Source organism: Stomoxys calcitrans, chromosome 5 (assembly GCF_963082655.1).
Source record: "Stomoxys calcitrans chromosome 5, idStoCalc2.1, whole genome shotgun sequence".
NCBI classification, from domain to species: Eukaryota; Metazoa; Arthropoda; class Insecta; order Diptera; family Muscidae; genus Stomoxys; species Stomoxys calcitrans.
Genome location: NC_081556.1, coordinates 146,146,856 through 146,169,256, shown reverse-complemented (window position 1 = coordinate 146,169,256; position 22,401 = coordinate 146,146,856). Strand labels below are relative to the sequence as shown.

General features: G+C 37.3%; 1 protein-coding gene across 1 annotated transcript in view; it reads left to right on the top strand.

Moving 5' to 3' along the window:
- The window catches only part of LOC106082653 (uncharacterized), a 60,687-nt gene that overhangs the window by 8,521 nt on the left and 29,765 nt on the right, over nucleotides 1–22,401 (top strand). The window contains 1 exon segment of the mRNA XM_059370200.1: nucleotides 20,243–20,337. Within this exon segment, the coding sequence (XP_059226183.1) occupies nucleotides 20,243–20,337 (95 nt within the window).

Genomic DNA, 22,401 nt, shown 5'->3' with positions numbered 1-22,401 from the left:
GCTTTCCAAAACATGTCCTTATTCGAAAATCGAGCAGTTGGTTTTTTCAAATTCCTGTCTTTTTTAAAAAAATTCTCAAAAAAATTTTGGAAAGGATTATGGCCAACGCTCCTGGAGGACATCTAAGAATTCTACAAGGTACTACCATACATCGTTGGAAAGGTGACGATGTGTGCTTTCCAAAACATGCCCTTATTCGAAAATCGAGCAGTTGGTTTTTTCAAATTCCTGTCTTTTTTAAAAAAATTCTCGAAAAAAAATCTGGACAGGATAATGGCCAATGCTCCTGGAGGGCATCTAAGAATTCTACAAGGTACTACCATACATCGTTGGAAAGGCGACGATGTGTGCTTTCCAAAACATGCCCTTATTCGAAAATCGAGCAGTTGGTTTTTTCAAATTCCTGTCTTTTTTGAAAAAATTCTGGAAAAAAAATTTTGACAGGATTATGACCAACGCTCCTGGAGGACATCTAAGAATTCTACAAGGTACTACCATACATCGTTGGAAAGGTGATGATGTGTGCTTTCCAAAACATGTCCTTATTCGAAAACCGAGCAGTTGGTTTTTTCAAATTCCTGTCTTTTTTAAAAAAATTCTCAAAAAAATTCTGGAAAGGATTATGGCCAACGCTCCTGGAGGACATCTAAGAATTCTACAAGGTACTACCATACATCGTTGGAAAGGTGACGATGTGTGCTTTCCAAAACATGCCCTTATTTGAAAATCGAGCAGTTGGTTTTTTCAAATTCCTGTCTTTTTTAAAAAAATTGTCGAAAAAAAATCTGGACAGGATTATGGCCAACGCTCCTGGAGGACATCTAAGAATTCTACAAGGTACTACCATACATCGTTGGAAAGGTGACGATGTGTGCTTTCCAAAACATGTCCTTATTCGAAAATCGAGCAGTTGGTTTTTTCAAATTCCTGTCTTTTTTAAAAAAATTTTTGACGAAAAATAAACTTTGCCAGGATAATGTCCAATGCTCCTGGAGGACATCTAAGAATTCTACAAGGTACTACCATACATCGTTGGAAAGGTGACGATGTGTGCTTTCCAAAACATGCCCTTATTCGAAAATCGAGCAGTTGGTTTTTTCAAATTCCTGTCTTTTTTAAAAAAATTCTCAAAAAAATTCTCGAAAGGATTATGACCAACGCTCCTGGAGGACATCTAAGAATTCTACAAGGTACTACCATACATCGTTGGAAAGGTGACGATGTGTGCTTTCCAAAACATGCCCTTATTCGAAAATCGAGCAGTTGGTTTTTTCAAATTCCTGTCTTTTTTAAAAAAATTTTTGACGAAAAATAAACTTTGCCAGGATAATGTCCAATGCTCCTGGAGGACATATAAGAATTCTACAAGGTACTACCATACATCGTTGGAAAGGTGACGATGTGTGCTTTCCAAAACATGTCCTTATTCGAAAATCGAGCAGTTTGTTTTTTCAAATTCCTGTCTTTTTTAAAAAAATTCTCAAAAAAATTCTGGAAAGGATTATGGCCAACGCTCCAAGAGGACATCTAAGAATTCTACAAGGTACTACCATACATCGTTGGAAAGGTGACGATGTGTGCTTTCCAAAACATGCCCTTATTCGAAAATCGAGCAGTTGGTTTTTTCAAATTCCTGTCTTTTTTAAAAAAATTGTCGAAAAAAAATCTGGACAGGATAATGTCCAATGCTCCTGGAAGACATCTAAAAATTCTACAAGGTACTACCATACATCGTTGGAAAGGTGACGATGTGTGCTTTCCAAAACATGTCCTTATTCGAAAATCGAGCAGTTGGTTTTTTCAAATTCCTGTCTTTTTTAAAAAAATTCTCAAAAAAATTCTGGAAAGGATTATGGCCAACGCTCCTGGAGGATATCTAAGAATTCTACAAGGTACTACCATACATCGTTGGAAAGGTGACGATGTGTGCTTTCCAAAACATGTCCTTATTCGAAAATCGAGCAGTTGGTTTTTTCAAATTCCTGTCTTTTTTAAAAAAATTCTCAAAAAAATTCTGGAAAGGATTATGGCCAACGCTCCTGGAGGATATCTAAGAATTCTACAAGGTACTACCATACATCGTTGGAAAGGTGACGATGTGTGCTTTCCAAAACATGCCCTTATTCGAAAATCGAGCAGTTGGTTTTTTCAAATTCCTGTCTTTTTTAAAAAAATTTTTGACGAAAAATAAACTTTGCCAGGATAATGTCCAATGCTCCTGGAGGACATCTAAGAATTCTACAAGGTACTACCATACATCGTTGGAAAGGTGACGATGTGTGCTTTCCAAAACATGCCCTTATTCGAAAATCGAGCAGTTGGTTTTTTCAAATTCCTGTCTTTTTTAAAAAAATTCTCAAAAAAATTCTGGAAAGGATTATGACCAACGCTCCTGGAGGACATCTAAGAATTCTACAAGGTACTACCATACATCGTTGGAAAGGTGACGATGTGTGCTTTCCAAAACATGCCCTTATTCGAAAATCGAGCAGTTGGTTTTTTCAAATTCCTGTCTTTTTTAAAAAAATTCTCAAAAAAATTCTGGAAAGGATTATGACCAACGCTCCTGGAGGACATCTAAGAATTCTACAAGGTACTACCATACATCGTTGGAAAGGTGACGATGTGTGCTTTCCAAAACATGCCCTTATTCGAAAATCGAGCTGTTGGTTTTTTCAAATTCCTGTCTTTTTTAAAAAAATTTTTGACGAAAAATAAACTTTGCCAGGATAATGTCCAATGCTCCTGGAGGACATATAAGAATTCTACAAGGTACTACCATACATCGTTGGAAAGGTGACGATGTGTGCTTTCCAAAACATGCCCTTATTCGAAAATCGAGCAGTTGGTTTTTTCAAATTCCTATCTTTTTTAAAAAAATTCTCAAAAAAATTCTGGAAAGGATTATGGCCAACGCTCCAAGAGGACATCTAAGAATTCTACAAGGTACTACCATACATCGTTGGAAAGGTGACGATGTGTGCTTTCCAAAACATGCCCTTATTCGAAAATCGAGCAGTTGGTTTTTTCAAATTCCTGTCTTTTTTAAAAAAATTCTCGAAAAAAAATCTGGACAGGATAATGGCCAATGCTCCTGGAGGACATCTAAGAATTCTACAAGGTACTACCATACATCGTTGGAAAGGTGACGATGTGTGCTTTCCAAAACATGCCCTTATTCGAAAATCGAGCAGTTGGTTTTTTCAAATTCCTGTCTTTTTTAAAAAAATTCTCGAAAAAAAATCTGGACAGGATAATGGCCAATGCTCCTGGAGGACATCTAAGAATTCTACAAGGTACTACCATACATCGTTGGAAAGGTGACGATGTGTGCTATCCAAAACATGTCCTTATTCGAAAATCGAGCAGTTGGTTTTTTCAAATTCCTGTCTTTTTTTTAGAGAGAATGTAGTTGTCTAGCCGTTCTATTGTGTACTCTATGTCGCTCTTTTCAGTTACAAACATTGAATGTTAGATATTAAGCTTTCTGTAAAAATGTTAATTACATGTAATCATATACATGGGAATGTATACTTTTCAACTCTATAAAATAGCTCATAAGTTTTCCCATAGAGGTCGCTTGTGTTATTAGCGTACTCGCATATTGCGTCTGCGCTGTTTACTTATTCCACTTCTGTTACAAGCTTTTTGAACTTTTGAACATAGTGTGAGGTGTCTATACTTTACTTTATCTATGCCAGGCATGGACACATATTTTTGGCTGTGTTCGTGAGTACAATTGTTTTGCTCTACACGCGAAATAAAACTTCAAAGCAACCAATGCCAAAATCCACTGTGTAACATTGTATCTTATATTTTTTATTGTTTGATAAAATGCACTAGAATGTAAACCTTTTAAACTTAACAAAAATTTTCTTATTAAAAAATTGTATATACTTCTCTCTTAAAAATCTTTGGTTAAAGAATGACGTTAAAAAATTTTTTTTTTTGGTTTACTATGTAAACCGTGTTTTTTTTTATAAAAGTTCAGTCTTTCATAGTTAAAACTTAATGAATAGTAGATTTTTAAATGTTGGTTTCTTACAAAATATGTAGAACAAATAGTTATGAAAATATATATTTCTAAGCTTTAAAAATAAATATTTCTAAGCTGATTGAGCATTTGTCGAACGATAACCAATAAGCATTTAGCAGACAGAGAGCAATTTTGCAATCTCACTACGCGCGAGAAAGCGACGTAGAAAAATTATGTGAAACATATGTGTGTGCCAGAGAACAGCAGCATGCCACCACAAAAATAAATGCTAATAATAAACTTGTAGAGAACGGCATGCTTTTAGCTATGACTACGAAAAAGAAACAAGCAACGTAACAGCAAAAGCAACCAAAACAAGTGAAAGCGTGCTAAGTTCGACCGGGCCGAATCTTATATACCCTCCACCATGGATCGCATTTGTCGAGTTCTTTTCCCGGCATCTCTTCTTAGGCAAAACAGGATATAAGAAAAGATTTGCTCTGCTATTAGAGCGATATCAAGATATGGTCCGGTTTGGACCACAATTAAATTATATGTTGGAGACCTGTGTAAAATGTCAGCCAATTCGAATAAGAATTGCGCTCTTTGTGAGCTCAAAAAAAAAGCGTGCTAAGTTCGGCCGGGCCGAATCTTATATACCCTCCACCATGGATCGCATTTGTCGAGTTTTTTTCCCGGCATCTCTTCTTGGGCAAAAAGAAGATATAAGAAAAGATTTGCTCTTCTATTAGAGCGATATCAAGATATGGTCCGGTTTGGACCACAATTAAATTATATGTTGGAGACCTGTGTAAACTGTCAGCCAATTCAAATAAGAATTGCGCCCTTTGGGGGCTCATGAAGTAAAATAGAGAGATCGATTTATATGGGAGCTGTATCGGGCTATAGACCGATTCAGACCATAATAAACATTTATGTTGATGGTCATGAGAGAATCCGTCGTACAAAATTTCAGACAAATCGGATAATAATTGCGACCTCTAGAGGGTCAAAAAGTCAAGATCCCAGATCGGTTTATATGGCAGCTATATCAGGTTATGAACCTATTTGAACCATACTTGGCACAGTTGTTGGATATCATAACAAAACACGTCGTGCAAAATTTCATTCCAATCGAATAAGAATTGCGCACTCTAGAGGCTCAAGAAGTCAAGAGCCCAGATCGGTTTATATGGCAGCTATATCAGGTTATGAACCGATTTGAACCATACCCAACACAGTTGTTGCATATCATAATAAAACACGTCGTGCAAAATTTCATTCCAATCGGATAAGAATTGCGCACTCTAGAGGCTCAAGAAGTCAAGACCCCAGATCGGTTTATATGGCAGCTATATCAGGTTATGAACCGATTTGAACCAAACTTGGCACAGTTGTTGAATATCTTAACAAAACACGTCGTGCAAAATTTCATCCCAATCGGATAAGAATTGCGCACTCTAGAGGCTCAAGAAGTCAAGACCCCAGATCGGTTTATATGGCAGCTATATCAGGTTATGAACCGATTTGATCCATACTTGGCACAGTTGTTGGATATCATAAGAAAACACGTCGTGCAAAATTTCATTCCAATCGGTTAAGAATTGCGCACTCTAGAGGCTCAAGAAGTCAAGACCCAAGATCGGTTTATATGGCAGCTATATCAAAACATGGACCGATATGGCCCATTTACAATACCAACCGACCTACACTAATAAGAAGTATTTGTGCAAAATTTCAAGAGGCTAGCTTTACTCCTTCGGAAGTTAGCGTGCTTTCGACAGACAGACGGACGGACGGACGGACGGACGGACGGACGGACGGACGGACGGACGGACGGACGGACGGACGGACGGACGGACGGACGGACGGACAGACGGACGGACATGGCTAGATCGACATAAAATGTCACGACGATCAAGAATATATATACTTTATGGGGTCTCAGACGAATATTTCGAGTAGTTACAAACAGAATGACGAAATTAGTATACCCCCCATCTTATGGTGGAGGGTATAAAAATCAAAATAACTTTACTTGACTTCCTAAGCACTCAGTTTAAGCATTTATACACTATCAAAGCAACATGAATGGATTTTTTTCTTTAGCTTTGACTTTTTCCTTTGGCTTTCCATAGTCAAGCAACTAAACTTCTGTAGACCTAAAGCGGACTTTTATATAGGGAATTTTGAGCACTATCCAGTAAAGTTTTTAAAATCGGACCAAAAACCAAGCCTAATCAACCAACTTAAAGGGGCTTAACGACCACCTAGGGCCATGAAATTTTGCACATGATCTCGCTAACATCTTACCTCTAACCATTAAAAATTCAGTGAGCTATATTTAATCATTCATAAACGGTAGATTTTTTACTATTTTTTTCGATTCTATTGAGTGGTGGTGGGTAAAGCAAAACCATTGCATCTAATCCTGGACATTCTCCTCTTGAAATTATAAAACTATTTTTCGACCTGTTGTTAGATTACAACATAAGACCACCCACCGACGAGGCAAACTTTTTTATTTTTGTTCACAACCAAATAAAATTGTGTAAAACATTTTTTTCCAGACGATTATTACAATTTCATTTGTCTATTTCCGACAAAATTGTGTAGAGTTTTAATATAATGAAAGTTATAATATTTTTTAATAAAGTCTTCGTATAAAAAACTGTCGGAGATATTACCCGCACTTTAATTATAAGAATTTTATTTTCTTGTTGTGCGGGTGTAAATAAATAAATTACAAATGGAAACACTTTTTTTCGATATTTAAAAATTGTTTTATAGAAACTTTTTTTTCTCTTTTAAATCCATATAAAATAGTTTCGCAGTAAGGCGAAAAAGTTTTTTTTTTTGCTCCATAATGAAACCTAACTTGACGAATGCTTTCACTAGAATGATTCTATTGGGTTGCCCAAAAAGTAATTGACAAATGATAAATGACAAATTTTTCACAGCTTGTGACTCTGTAATTGCATGCTTTCTTCTGTCAGTTATCAGCTGTTACTTTTAGCTTGCTTTAGAAAAAAAAGTGTAAAAAAAGTATATTTGATTAAAGTTCATTCTATGTTTTATTAAAAATGCATTTACTTTCTTTTAAAAAATCCGCAATTACTTTTTGGGCAACCTTTATATTTCTTTTTTTTACCCTCCACCATAGGATGGGGGGTATACTAATTTCGTCATTCTGTTTGTAACTACTCGAAATATTCGTCTGAGACCCCATAAAGTATATATATTCTTGATCGTCGCGACATTTTATGTCGATTTAGCCATATCCGTCCGTCTGTCTGTCGAAAGAACGCTAACTTCCGAAGGAGTAAAGCTAGCCGCTTGAAATTTTGCACAAATACTTTTTATTAGTGTAGGTCGGTTGGTATTGTAAATGGGCCATATCGGTCCATGTTTTGATATAGCTGCCATATAAACCGATCTTGGGTTTTGACTTCTTGAGCCTCTAGAGTGCGCAATTCTTATCCGATTTGAATGAATTTTTGCACGAAGTATTTTATTATGATATCCAACAACTGTGCCAAGTATGGTTCAAATCGGTTCATAACCTGATATCGCTGCCATATTAACAGATATGGGGACTTGACTTCTTGAGTTTCTATATGGCGCAATACCTATCCGATTTGGCTGAAATTTTGTAAGACGTATTTTATTCTTACTTTCAACATCTGTGTCAAATAAGGTTCAAATCGGTTCATAACCTGATATAGCTGCCATATAAACAAATCTGGGATCTTGACTTCTTGAGCCTCTAGAGGTCGCAATTATTATCCGATTTGCCTGAAATTTTGTACGACGGATTCTCTCATGACCATCAACATACTTGTTTTGCCTAAGAAGAGATGCCGGAAAAAGAACTCGACAAATGAGATCCATGGTGGAGGGTATCCAAAGTTCGGCCCGGCCGAACTTAACGCCTTTTTACTTGTTATTTTTTGTAACAGCACTTACGTTGCACAGGATTAACGCATGTCGCAGTTCAAAGAAGGTAATGGTGCTTCATTTCGATGAATAAACTGTACCATCCGTGTAGCCATAAAGCAGCTTTTGCAATTGGAAAGCTGCAAGAGAAATTTGCTACGCTCCAACATTTCCCCATGTTCTGCACTGACAGATCAGAGAGAGAGGGAGAGAGAGAGAAAGAGTTGTTTTGTTTGCCGGCTGGCGAAAGAAGCATTTGTCTATCAATAGAAAGGCTCTCATCATTAAAGCCACAAGTTCAACCCAAAAAAAAAACTCATTTGAAATTAATTGTAAAAAAATAACTATTTTCGAACCATTTTTTCATTGTAATTTTATTTCGCGTGTAGAGCAAAACAATTGTACTCACGAACACAGCCAAAAATATGTGTCCATGCCTGGCATAGATAAAGTAAAGTATAGACACCTCACACTATGTTCAAAAGTTCAAAAAGCTTGTAACAGAAGTGGAATAAGTAAACAGCGCAGACGCAATATGCGAGTACGCTAATAACACAAGCGACCTCTATGGGAAAACTTATGAGCTATTTTATAGAGTTGAAAAGTATACATTCCCATGTATATGATTACATGTAATTAACATTTTTACAGAAAGCTTAATATCTAACATTCAATGTTTGTAACTGAAAAGAGCGACATAGAGTACACAATAGAACGGCTAGACAACTACATTCTCTCTAAAAAAAAGACAGGAATTTGAAAAAACCAACTGCTCGATTTTCGAATAAGGGCATGTTTTGGAAAGCACACATCGTCACCTTTCCAACGATGTATGGTAGTACCTTGTAGAATTCTTAGATGTCCTCCAGGAGCATTGGCCATTATCCTGTCCAGATTTTTTTTCGAGAATTTTTTTAAAAAAGACAGGAATTTGAAAAAACCAACCGCTCGATTTTCGAATAAGGGCATGTTTTGGAAAGCACACATCGTCACCTTTCCAACGATGTATGGTAGTACCTTGTAGAATTCTTAGATGTCCTCTTGGAGCGTTGGCCATAATCCTTTCCAGAATTTTTTTGAGAATTTTTTTAAAAAAGACAGGAATTTGAAAAAACAAACTGCTCGATTTTCGAATAAGGACATGTTTTGGAAAGCACACATCGTCACCTTTCCAACGATGTATGGTAGTACCTTGTAGAATTCTTAGATGTCCTCCAGGAGCGTTGGTCATAATCCTTTCCAGAATTTTTTTGAGAATTTTTTTAAAAAAGACAGGAATTTGAAAAAACCAACTGCTCGATTTTCGAATAAGGGCATGTTTTGGAAAGCACACATCGTCACCTTTCCAACGATATATGGTAGTACCTTGTAGAATTCTTAGATGTCCTCCAGGAGCGTTGGTCATAATCCTTTCCAGAATTTTTTTGAGAATTTTTTTAAAAAAGACAGGAATTTGAAAAAACCAACTGCTCGATTTTCGAATAAGGGCATGTTTTGGAAAGCACACATCGTCACCTTTCCAACGATGTATGGTAGTACCTTGTAGAATTCTTATATGTCCTCCAGGAGCATTGGACATTATCCTGGCAAAGTTTATTTTTCGTCAAAAATTTTTTTAAAAAAGACAGGAATTTGAAAAAACCAACTGCTCGATTTTCGAATAAGGGCATGTTTTGGAAAGCACACATCGTCACCTTTCCAACGATGTATGGTAGTACCTTGTAGAATTCTTAGATGTCCTCCAGGAGCGTTGGCCATATTCCTTTCCAGAATTTTTTTGAGAATTTTTTTAAAAAAGACAGGAATTTGAAAAAACCAACTGCTCGATTTTCGAATAAGGGCATGTTTTGGAAAGCACATATAGTCACCTTTCCAACGATGTATGGTAGTACCTTGTAGAATTCTTAGATGTCCTCCAGGAGCATTGGCCATTATCCTGTCCAGATTTTTTTTCGAGAATTTTTTTAAAAAAGACAGGAATTTGAAAAAACCAACTGCTCGATTTTCGAATAAGGGCATGTTTTGGAAAGCACACATCGTCACCTTTCCAACGATGTATGGTAGTACCTTGTAGAATTCTTAGATGTCCTCCAGGAGCGTTGGCCATATTCCTTTCCAGAATTTTTTTGAGAATTTTTTTAAAAAAGACAGGAATTTGAAAAAACCAACTGCTCGATTTTCGAATAAGGACATGTTTTGGAAAGCACACATCGTCACCTTTCCAACGATGTATGGTAGTACCTTGTAGAATTCTTAGATGTCCTCCAGGAGCGTTGGTCATAATCCTTTCCAGAATTTTTTTGAGAATTTTTTTAAAAAAGACAGGAATTTGAAAAAACAAACTGCTCGATTTTCGAATAAGGACATGTTTTGGAAAGCACACATCGTCACCTTTCCAACGATGTATGGTAGTACCTTGTAGAATTCTTAGATGTCCTCCAGGAGCGTTGGCCATATTCCTTTCCAGAATTTTTTTGAGAATTTTTTTAAAAAAGACAGGAATTTGAAAAAACCAACTGCTCGATTTTCGAATAAGGGCATGTTTTGGAAAGCACACATCGTCACCTTTCCAACGATGTATGGTAGTACCTTGTAGAATTCTTAGATGTCCTCCAGGAGCATTGGCCATTATCCTGTCCCGATTTTTTTTCCAGAATTTTTTTAAAAAAGACAGGAATTTGAAAAAACAAACTGCTCGATTTTCGAATAAGGACATGTTTTGGAAAGCACACATCGTCACCTTTCCAACGATGTATGGTAGTACCTTGTAGAATTCTTAGATGTCCTCCAGGAGCGTTGGCCATAATCCTTTCCAGAATTTTTTTGAGAATTTTTTTAAAAAAGACAGGAATTTGAAAAAACAAACTGCTCGATTTTCGAATAAGGACATGTTTTGAAAAGCACACATCGTCACCTTTCCAACGATGTATGGTAGTACCTTGTAGAATTCTTATATGTCCTCCAGGAGCATTGGACATTATCCTGGCAAAGTTTATTTTTCGTCAAAAATTTTTTTAAAAAAGACAGGAATTTGAAAAAACCAACTGCTCGATTTTCGAATAAGGGCATGTTTTGGAAAGCACACATCGTCACCTTTCCAACGATGTATGGTAGTACCTTGTAGAATTCTTAGATGTCCTCCAGGAGCGTTGGTCATAATCCTTTCGAGAATTTTTTTGAGAATTTTTTTAAAAAAGACAGGAATTTGAAAAAACCAACTGCTCGATTTTCGAATAAGGGCATGTTTTGGAAAGCACACATCGTCACCTTTCCAACGATGTATGGTAGTACCTTGTAGAATTCTTAGATGTCCTCCAGGAGCATTGGACATTATCCTGGCAAAGTTTATTTTTCGTCAAAAATTTTTTTAAAAAAGACAGGAATTTGAAAAAACCAACTGCTCGATTTTCGAATGGAGACATGTTTTGGAAAGCACACATCGTCACCTTTCCAACGATGTATGGTAGTACCTTGTAGAATTCTTAGATGTCCTCCAGGAGCATTGGCCATTATCCTGTCCAGATTTTTTTTTGAGAATTTTTTTAAAAAGACAGGAATTTGAAAAAACCAACTGCTCGATTTTCGAATAAGGGCATGTTTTGGAAAGCACACATCGTCACCTTTCCAACGATGTATGGTAGTACCTTGTAGAATTCTTAGATGTCCTCCAGGAGCATTGGCCATTATCCTGTCCAGATTTTTTTTCGAGAATTTTTTTAAAAAAGACAGGAATTTGAAAAAACCAACTGCTCGATTTTCGAATAAGGGCATGTTTTGGAAAGCACACATCGTCACCTTTCCAACGATGTATGGTAGTACCTTGTAGAATTCTTAGATGTCCTCTTGGAGCGTTGGCCATAATCCTTTCCAGAATTTTTTTGAGAATTTTTTTAAAAAAGACAGGAATTTGAAAAAACAAACTGCTCGATTTTCGAATAAGGACATGTTTTGGAAAGCACATATAGTCACCTTTTCAACGATGTATGGTAGTACCTTGTAGAATTCTTAGATGTCCTCCAGGAGCGTTGGCCATAATCCTGTCCAGATTTTTTTTGAGAAATTCTTAAAAAAAGACAGGAATTTGAAAAAACCAACTGCTCGATTTTCGAATAAGGACATGTTTTGGAAAGCTCCTATCGTGACCTTTCCAACGATGTATGGTAGTACCTTGTAGAATTCTTAGATGTCCTCCAGGACCATTGGTCATAATCCTGCCCAGAATATTTTTTTTATAAATTTTTCATTTTTCTCAGTACTACGGTAATAGATATTTTTAATTTGGTGTTTTTGATTCAAAGCATTGATATTTTACTCCAAATTTTGTTATGGTTTTACTTTTTTTTTACAAATATTTGCAAAAATTGATAAAAAGTAAGAAATTTAATTAATTTCTCTTGTTTTTTGGTTCTGTTAAGTATTTACAGAGCTCTGCTAACCCCTCAGTGGATCTCTGTTAATACTTTTGTTACTCTCTCTCGCACTCTGTTAACAAAGCGGTTTGTGTCTCTGCTAGTTAAATTCGGAATTTATCTTCACACACATACAAATGTTATCCTAGAATACCCCTCCATTTATCCTCTTAAGCTATTGGAACTGTGCGATTGGCCATTCAACTTAAACCTAAACCGATATGGCTTATGCGGTCTGCTTTTTATATCCATCAGAATACGACTGCCAAAATCTTTGGAAACCGGTTCAGATTTTGGTATATCACCCCATTGTTTGACATCGCCCAGTTTATACTTATGGGTTAGGTGTAGTATTGTATATTATGCCACCGTCCGTCTTTGGTAATTCGATTAACTACGATTAACGTAAATTTCCCCCAGTGTTAATGATCTGTGGGGCAAATCAATTTATGACCCCATTTAAACGATTGTTTTATGTGTTAATTTTCTTTTCATTCATTATAGATTTATTGTCATCTAACGGTTAGCCCCATATAACAATTCAAAACAATAACGAACAAAACTTAGCATTTTAATTATTTTTTCAGGTTATAAAAAAGTTTAATAATTAATTTTGTGTTAAATGTTTTCACATTGTCTTAAAAATTAGAACACTTTGTACAGTGACTTTGGTGAATACAGAATACCAGATATTTTAATTAAATTTATTTTCAATTGAAATAAAAGTTCATTTTTAAAACGAAAGTCAAAACAAAGCCCCAAGTTAACTTACGGCTCAAAAACAAAAATCCAAAATTTTTTATTGAATTGCTAGTCATAACCTATTGAAGCATTTTTTTTTAAGTATAGATATTAAAATAAACACAAGAAACCGGTTAAAATAACGTCCAAATTGTCATCTCGGTCAGCATCATCAAAATACCGTGTCTGTGAATAACGTTGACAGGTTTGTTTTGTTTTTCATTTCAACTTTTTTGGGGCTTTTGAATTCAGTGGCTTTACAATGTGACCGTCTTTTTTATTTTATTTTTTTTTTTTCTTGGTTAGTTGTTCGTAATAAAATTTAAAATTCCATAAGAAAAAAATAACACAACAATAACCACTACTAGCGGTGTTTGACATCGAAACTTCCACTCCACTCTTTTAGATGTCGGATATTAAATTCAAATATTCTAAATTAACATATAATAATAAAGAAGAATAAATAACTCTATTCGATTGAATGGGTAAATAAACTTTAAATTTATTTAAAGAAATATTTGTATTGCATTAGAAGCAAATTGAAGTTCATGCAAAGGCACAGTGGCACAGTGGACAAGAAAACTCAGCAACACATTGAATACTTTTGTTAAAATTCAGTTTTACTGCCTAAATCTTCCAAAATACCTCATTTTAGGAAAATAGCGCATAAAAACAATATGAAACTTTATTCTCCATTAGAAGGAAGAAAATTCTGCACAGATAAAAATAATTTTAAAAAACAACAATTTTGGTCGAAAAAACAACTATGAAAATTGTTAATTTTCCTGCAACAATTTAATTTGAATCCCGACGACCTAAAGCAGAAATTTTTTGATGAAAGGCCCTCTTTGCAACATACATACAACTACAACAATATATCCATAAGCAAGACAAATAAGTAAAAAAAACGTGTTAAGTGCGGCCATGCCGAACGTTGGATATCCACCACCAAGTATATAATAATCATCCTATTTTATTATAACTCCACTACTATCTCCATCATATCATATACAACTAACATTTTCAGCGAAATCAGGCAAGAAATCTGCTTTTTATGGGTTTAAGACCTAAAATTAGAAGATCGGACTATATGACAGCTATATCTGTACAGTCTGATCTGATTCTGAGGCACCGCCGTAACCGAAACGAATGACACCAGTTTTGAGATAAAGCGAAGAATAATACTGGCAAACAAATGCTACTTAAGACTAGGTAAGCAGTTTAAAAACAAGGCCACCTCTCTACAGACGAAGATTACACTATACAAGAAACTGATACGACCCGTGCTGTTATATGGTTCTGAAGCATGGGTACTTATTTAAGCAGATGAGGCAGTGCTTCGAAAGATTCTTCGAAAAAAAAATATATGAACCAGTTTGCGTTAAGAGTTCCACTTTAGGTTCTCATTTCCTTGAGAACCTGTCTGATTTAGCGGATGTAAACATTCGCCAGTTATTGGGCTTTTTAAACGGTTGGAACTAGAAGGCGTCTCCCTTCTTCTGTTCCTGTGGTATCACAATGGATGAAAACGTCTAAGTGAGTCTGATGGCAGAATGCCACTTAACCTAACCTAACGTCTCATCATCTCTCCCACATGCCCTACACATGCTATCACTTGCCGCACCGATTTTACATGATGAGATCGTAATGCTATGCGTCCGGTTATGACACCGAGATCTATAGTGATCTCCTTCTTACTTCCTTTCAGTAATAGCCTCGTCTTCTCACCATCTGGATCCCCCCATAGGATTTTCGCCGTCCTACCGACAGTTTCGCTGTTCATGAGGGTTGCATGCGCATTTGTCGCCCACGCCCTTAACTCGGACTGCGGCGACACGAAAGGCTTCTGGTTAACCAAGTTTATTGACGGCATTTCTCTGGTCTTCACTGCCCAATCGTCTGCTTTCTCATTCCCAGTTACTTCGCTATGGCCCGGCACCCAAACGATGCGGATTTTGCCATCCTCAGAGAAGCCGTTAATCTCCTTCTTAGATTCCAACACTGTTCCTGACCTTACCGTTCTGGTTGTTATTGCCCTTATGGCAATTTTACTGTCCGAAAAGATGTTGACACTCGACGACCTCGCGTTAGCACCACACCACCTCACGCATTCCGTGATCGCTCGTATCTCCACCTGCAGGAACGTATTATGGTCAGACAGTCTAAGACAGATCTCAGTCCCTGGGTTCTCAATGTAGACCCCCAGGCCCACTCTGTCCTCTAACTTTGAGACATCCGCAATACTAGGGTTCCGTCAATCCAAAACTGTGCCGCTGGCAGCAGTGCCTTGCACTCGACCTCAAGGTTTATCTCAGGTATCCGATCGGGAAATCTCTTCCCTTCCTTCTAGGTTTCCTATCGTCGCCTCGATTATACCGCGATGGTATGAACTGCTCCTCAATCCATTCTCCCATCGCCTTAAGTCTCATAGCCGCAGTGGCAGTCTCACACTTAATCTGTATGTCAATGGGTCGGATATCTTACTTAAGTACTTCAACAAATAGTGTCTTCGATTTAATTTTTTCTAAGTTTTATTTTTTCTGTGTACATCACACGCTGTTCCACTCCACTGTGCATCATTTAACATTCAAGGAATTAAATGTCATTAAGTCCAGCATAACATGATATTGAATTTATCTCGCATGGCTTTATCTCAGTTAAATAATAGCACAACTCTAGCACCTATTCAACTAATCAATCGGACACGAATTCGAAACGATAAGAAGTCGACTCTTGAATGTACACACAGTTCTCCAAATAGGAATCCTATTATCCATGATAAGTGATTTCCATCAGCCTGTCAGTCTTCCATCACTGGCACATTAAATATTAATGAACTGTTAAGCGATAGTGTGCAGCAACAGCACAGCATGATGGCACCATCCATAACAAATTCGATTTTAGAATATTGAAGATAACTCTTCAAGAGGAAAAAAGCATCATTCAATGATTTCATGATTTTCCAATACTCTATCGCCCCCCCGCTCCAACACACTGGCCTATTGTTTAAGAGTTGGTCCAGCAATTGCCAATCAATAACTGCAACAAAGCGGTACATAATTGATTAGCCGCAAATGGCCACTACAGGTGAATAGACGAACATTTGTTTGGATATGCACAAGTTTACATGAAATGCCGGCATTTGAATGAAGATTTCTATGTAAATTTTTTTTTATATCTCCCCCGTCGACAATTGTTGTAAATCAATGCCAGACCAAGCAACCACCACTTAAGCATTGGAATGCAATTTGAATTTTTTTAGCTGTTTCTTGGAAATCATCACATTTTTTAATATGGAACAGGAATAAATTTCAAAATATGTGAAGGTCAGCAAGCTGAAAATCAACTTTGTGATATTTTCTTTCAAAGAGTAAAGCAAACAGGAAACCTGGTAGCTTGTAAATGCTGTGGAAGACTAAAGAAACAACATGTAAGCTTAGAGGGTGTACTGGCAGGTCATACCGTAGGTCATGTAAAACAAGTAAAACCGCGCTAATTTCGGCCGGGCCGAATCTTGGGAACCCACCACCAAGGATTCTGCTAACATATGAAAGCTATATCGAGTTATAGACCAATTTGGACCGTGCTTGGCACAGTTGTTGGGTGTCACAGCAGAACACTACGTGAAAAATTTGATCAAAGTTGATGATTTTAGGGGCTTAAGAAGTCAAATCGAGAGATCGGTTTATATGGGAGCTACATCCAAATCTGAACCGATATGGCCCATTTGCAATCCCCAACGACCTATTGGGTTGCCCAAAAAGTAATTGCGGATTTTTTAAAAGAAAGTAAATGCATTTTTAATAAAACTTAGAATGAACTTTAATCAAATATACTTTTTTTACAATTTTTTTCTAAAGCAAGCTAAAAGTAACAGCTGATAACTGACAGAAGAAAGAATGCCATTACAGAATCACAAGCCGTTGAAAAAATTTGTCAACGCCGACTATATGAAAAATCCGCAATTACTTTTTGGGCAACCCAATATATCCAAATCTGAACCGATATGGCCCATTTGCAATCCCCAACGACCTACATCAATTGGGCAATTTGCACATTGCAAATTGCCCATGAACATTCCACTAAGGAACAGGGGCAAACTTCTCAATTGATATGTGAGTGCAGTCCGATTACAGTTTAAGCTCAATGATAAGGGGCCTCCTTTTTATAGCCTAGTCCGAACGACGTGCCGCAGTGCGACACATCTTTTGGAGAGAAGTTTTATATGGCATAGTACCTCACAAATTTTGCCAGCATTAGAAGGGGAAAACCATCGCTGAAAATATTTGCTAATGGTTTCGCCAGGATTCGAACCCAGGCGTTCAGCGTCATAGGCAAACATACTAACCTCTGCGCTACGGTGGCCTCCAATAAGAATAAGAAGTATCTGTGCAAAATTTCAAGCGGCTAGCTTTGCGCGTTCGACCGCTATCGTGATTTCGACAGACGGACGGAGGGACATGGCTAGATCGACTCAAGATGTCGAGACGATCAAGAATATATATACTACTAGCTGGACCAGACCCGCTCAGCTGCATCTCCTTTTACTTTTTGTAGAACAAAATTTTCCTTGGAATATTTATTTTCGACAATTAAAGAGCTTTTAGTGAAATACCATGCTACGAAAATAGTATTGGGTTGCCCAAAAAGTAATTGCGGATTTTTTAAAAGAAAGTAAATGCATTTTTAATAAATCTTAGAATGAACTTTAATCAAATATACTTTTTTTACACTTTTTTTCTAAAGCAAGCTAAAGTAGCAGCTGATAACTGACAGAAGAATGAATGCAATTACAGAGTCACAAGCTGTGAAAAAATTTGTCAACGCCGACTATATGAAAAATCCGCAATTACTTTTTGGGCAACCCAATAGTATATCGCTTGACAGTTTAACAATATAAGTGCCTTTATCTGAAGCCCACATGATCTTTATTGGTCTACGAATATAAGTTTGGATGTAAGGTGTACTCCACTTTACTTTATTTCAACCCGATATTCTCTTGATGTCTGATTTAGGGGTGTTTGCGGGGGTGAGGTGGTCCCCCAGACACTTGGCCCTGAAAGATATCAGCATCGTGCTCTTCTCTCATATACCATTTTTTTAAACCCCATATTGCCATAGGTTTTGAGGGGAATTCACAGGATGAGGCGTCCCTCAAACACATGACCCCAAGATTGGTTATCAAATTCGTTTTCTAATCTCAAATACCTTTCATTTGAGACACATATTGGCATGGTCGAAAAATTTTTATCCTTTGGGGGGTGTTTTGGGGAAGGGGTGATGCCTAAAATACATGGTCCTGCATTTGGATATCAAATTCGTATTCTACTCCCAAATACCTTTATTTGAGCCCCATATTGCGAAGGTCAGTAAAAAAATGCTGTTTGTGGGGTATTTTGGGAAAGGGGTAGACCTCCAGAAAATTGGTCCCGAAGGTGGGTATCAATCCTTGCTCTATCCCCCAATTCCTTTCATTTAAGCCCCACATTGACATGGTCGGTAAATATACGCGATTTAGGGGTGTTTTAGGGAGTAGGGTGGTCCCCCAAACACTAAGCCCTGAAAATATATCAGCAACGTGCTCTATTCTCATATATTTGAACCCCATATTGCCATTGGCCTTAAAATTGGATATCAAATTCGTTTTCTAATCTAAAATACCATTCACTTAAACCCCTTATTGAAAAAGCCAGCAAATATTTCCAGTTTGGGGTATGGGCCCTAAAAACTATGAATATGGAGCTCCACTGTCTTGAAGAGCCAAATTGGGTCTTGGTGAGCAAACACATCCTACTTGGGGGTTGTTATGGTGGTGGTCTATCATGGTCTAATCCCAAATACCCTTCATTTGAGCTTCATTTTTCCATAGTCCGCAAAAATTACCCTTTTGGGGGGTGTTTTGGGGGATGGGGCGACCACCCAGTGACATGGCTTTGAAAATATATATCAGATTCGAGTTCTTCTCTAAAATACCTCTTATTTAAGCCTCATATTACAATGGTCAGCAAATACTTCCTATTTAGGTGATGTTTTGGGGGTAAAGTGGCCCCATAGACACTTTTACCGAATATTGATATCAGATTTGTGCTTTACTCCCAACGACCTTTCATTTTAACCCCATATTGCTATGGTCATAAATGTGTCCTCTTTGGGGGATGTTTTTGGGGTGGGGCGGCCCTCAAACACTTCGTCCCACATCTGGATATCAGACTTGTATTCCTCACTCAAATACCTTTTATTTAAGCCCCATATTGCCATGGTCAGTAAATAAGTCCTGTTTGGGGTGTGTTTTTGGGAAGGGGTGGAACCCCAGAAACTTTGTCCCAAATTTGGATATCAGATTCGTTGTTTACTCGCAAATACCTTTTCTTTGAGTCCCATATTGTCGTGGTCGGTAAAAATGTCCGATTTTGGGGTGTTTTGGGGGTTAGGGTGGTCCCCCAAACACTTGGTCCGACAATTGGATGTCAGATACGTTTTCTAATCTTAAATACCTCTCATTTGAGTCCCATATTGTGGTGATTGGTGTATATATATATTTGGTAGGTTTTGGGGTGGGGCGCCCCCCTAGGAACCCCATCCGAAATTTGAATACCAAAATTTTTTTAGGTGACTATAAGAGAGCATACAAAAAATCGCACCACCCATTTCCGAGATCTGGCGTTTCTGAAAATTAAGGTAAGGGGAAGGGTCCGCTCCCCCTTCAGATATTTAAAAATGTGGTATCCTATTTTCACCACGGGATAATTATGCACCATCTGTGAAAATTTCCTGAAAATCGGTTGAGCCATTTCTGGGTCTATAAGGAACACACAAACAAACTGAAAAATTGATTTTTATATAACAAATTAATTTTTATATATAAGAAGATATGGGGTCCTATTTCAATATTTCGAGGTGTTACAAACGGAATGATTAGTTAAGTATACCCCCATCCTATGGTGATGGGTATAAAAAAAATTAAAAAAACGGCCCTATTCACAAAACTTAATTAAGCCTTAAAATAGGTTTTTTTTTTGACAGTTCTACAATATAAAGGAAATCTACTAAAATAACCCATTTCAAAGCTATAGGAGATTGAGTTGTATGAATCCTGGTATAAATATCTGCTAAAATTAATGAATATTTTTTTTTTTTGATATTTAATCATTTAATGCATATTTTTTGTTTTTTTTTTCAGGAATTCCAGAAAAAACTCTTTCATCTCTTTGATTTGGATGGCAATGGTTATCTGGTGCAGGATCGTTGGATAGAACATTTAAAAGGACGTTTGACGTAAGTTTTGTTATCTTTTAATTAATCTGTACGCACATGTCGCCTTATTTTAATTCAAATCTTGGGATCATAACATAGATTAATACCCATGAAAAAATAGGAATGTCAGTGGTAAAATCAATTGATGGACATACCCCACCATATCCATATGCCAAGGCAATATGTTTTTAGAAAATCTAATAATCGATTAACGATTAATCGAGTGTACACCCTACCCTTCACCATAGGATGGGGCTATACTAATTTCATCATTCCGTTTGTGACGCATAGAAATATGGATCAGAGGCCGGACAAAGTAAATATATATATTCTTGATCGTCTAGACATTCTGAGTCGATTTAGTCATGTTCGTCCGTCTATACATCCATCTGTCCGTCCGTCTGTCGAAAACACCATACTTTCGAAGGAATAAAAATAGTCGCTAGAAGATGTTCTTCCTTTTGGTGTAGGTCGGTCGGGATTATAAATGGGTTATATCAGGTTCATACATTTATCCAGACGGTGCAATTCTTATCCGGTCTGACTGACGTTTTGTACAACGTGTTTTGGCATAACTTCCAACCTCTGTGCTAAGTATGGTTTAAATCAGTCCATAACCTGATATAGCTGTCATATAAACCGATCTTGAATCTTGACTTCTTGAGCTTCTAGAGTGCGCAATTGACCCAGATCGGTCCAGATTTGGATATATATTTAAGGTCTTGAGCCCATAAAAGGCACATTTATTGTCGGATTTAGCCAAAATTTGGGACAGTGAGTTGTGTTAGGCCCTTCGACATTCGTCTTCAATTTGGCCCATATCGGTCCAGATTTGGATATAGCTGCCATATAGACCGATCTCTCCATTTAAGGCTTTGGGCCCATAAAAGGCGCATTTATTTTCCCATGTCGCCGAAATTTGGGATAGTGAGTTAAGTTAAGCCCCTCGACATACTTCTGCAATATGGCACAGATCGGTCTAGATTCGGATATAGCTGCCATATAGACCGATCTCTCGATTTAAGGTTTTGGGCCAATAAGAGGCGCATTAATTGTCCGATGTCACCGAAATTTGGGACAGTGAATTAAGTCCCTCGACATATTTCTGCAATCACAGCCATATAGACCCATCTTAAGGTTTGGGGCCCACAAAAAGCACACTTATTGTCCGATTTTGACGAAATTTGGGCAATAAGTTATGTTAGGCCCTTCGCAACTCTTCTTCTATTTGGCTCAGATCGGTCCAGATTTGGATATAGCTGCCATATAGACCGATATCCTGATTTGAGGTTTTGGGTCCATAAAAAGCGCATTTATTGTCCGATTTCGCCAAATTCTTCTCCTATTTAGGCTTAGATCGGTCCAGGTTTGGATATAGCTGCCATATGGACCGATCTCTCGATTTAAGGTTTTGGCCCCATAAAAGGCGCATTTATTGTCCGATTTCGGCGAAAGTTGGGACAGTGGGTTGTGTTAGGCCATTCGACGTTCTTCTTCAATTTGGCTCAGATCGGTCCAGATTTGGATATAGCTGCCATATGGACCGATCTCTCGATTTAAGGTTTTGGCCCCATAAAAGGCGCATTTATTGTCCGATGTCACCGAAATTTGAGACAGTGAATTAAGCCCCTCGTCATATTTCTGCAATAACTGCCATATAGACCCATCTTTCGATTTAAGGTTTTGGGTCCATAAAAAGCGCATTTATTGTCCGATTTCGACGAAATTTGGGCAGTAAGTTATGTTATGCCCTTCGCCACTCTTCTTCAATTTGGCTCAGATCGGTCCAGATTTGCATATAGCTGCCATATAGAACGATCGAGAGATTAAAGGTTTTGGGTCCATAAAAAGCGCATTTATTGTCCGATTTCGGCGAAATTTGGGACAGTGAGTTGTGTTAAGCCCTTCGACATTCTTTTTTATATTGGTTCAGATCGGTCCAGATTAGGATATAGCTGCCATATAGACAGATCTCTCGATTTAAAGTCGTGGTCCCATAAAAGGGACGATTTCACTAAAATTTGACACAGTGACTTATGTTAGGCCTTTCGACATCCATGTCGTTAATGGTTCAGATATTTTAGA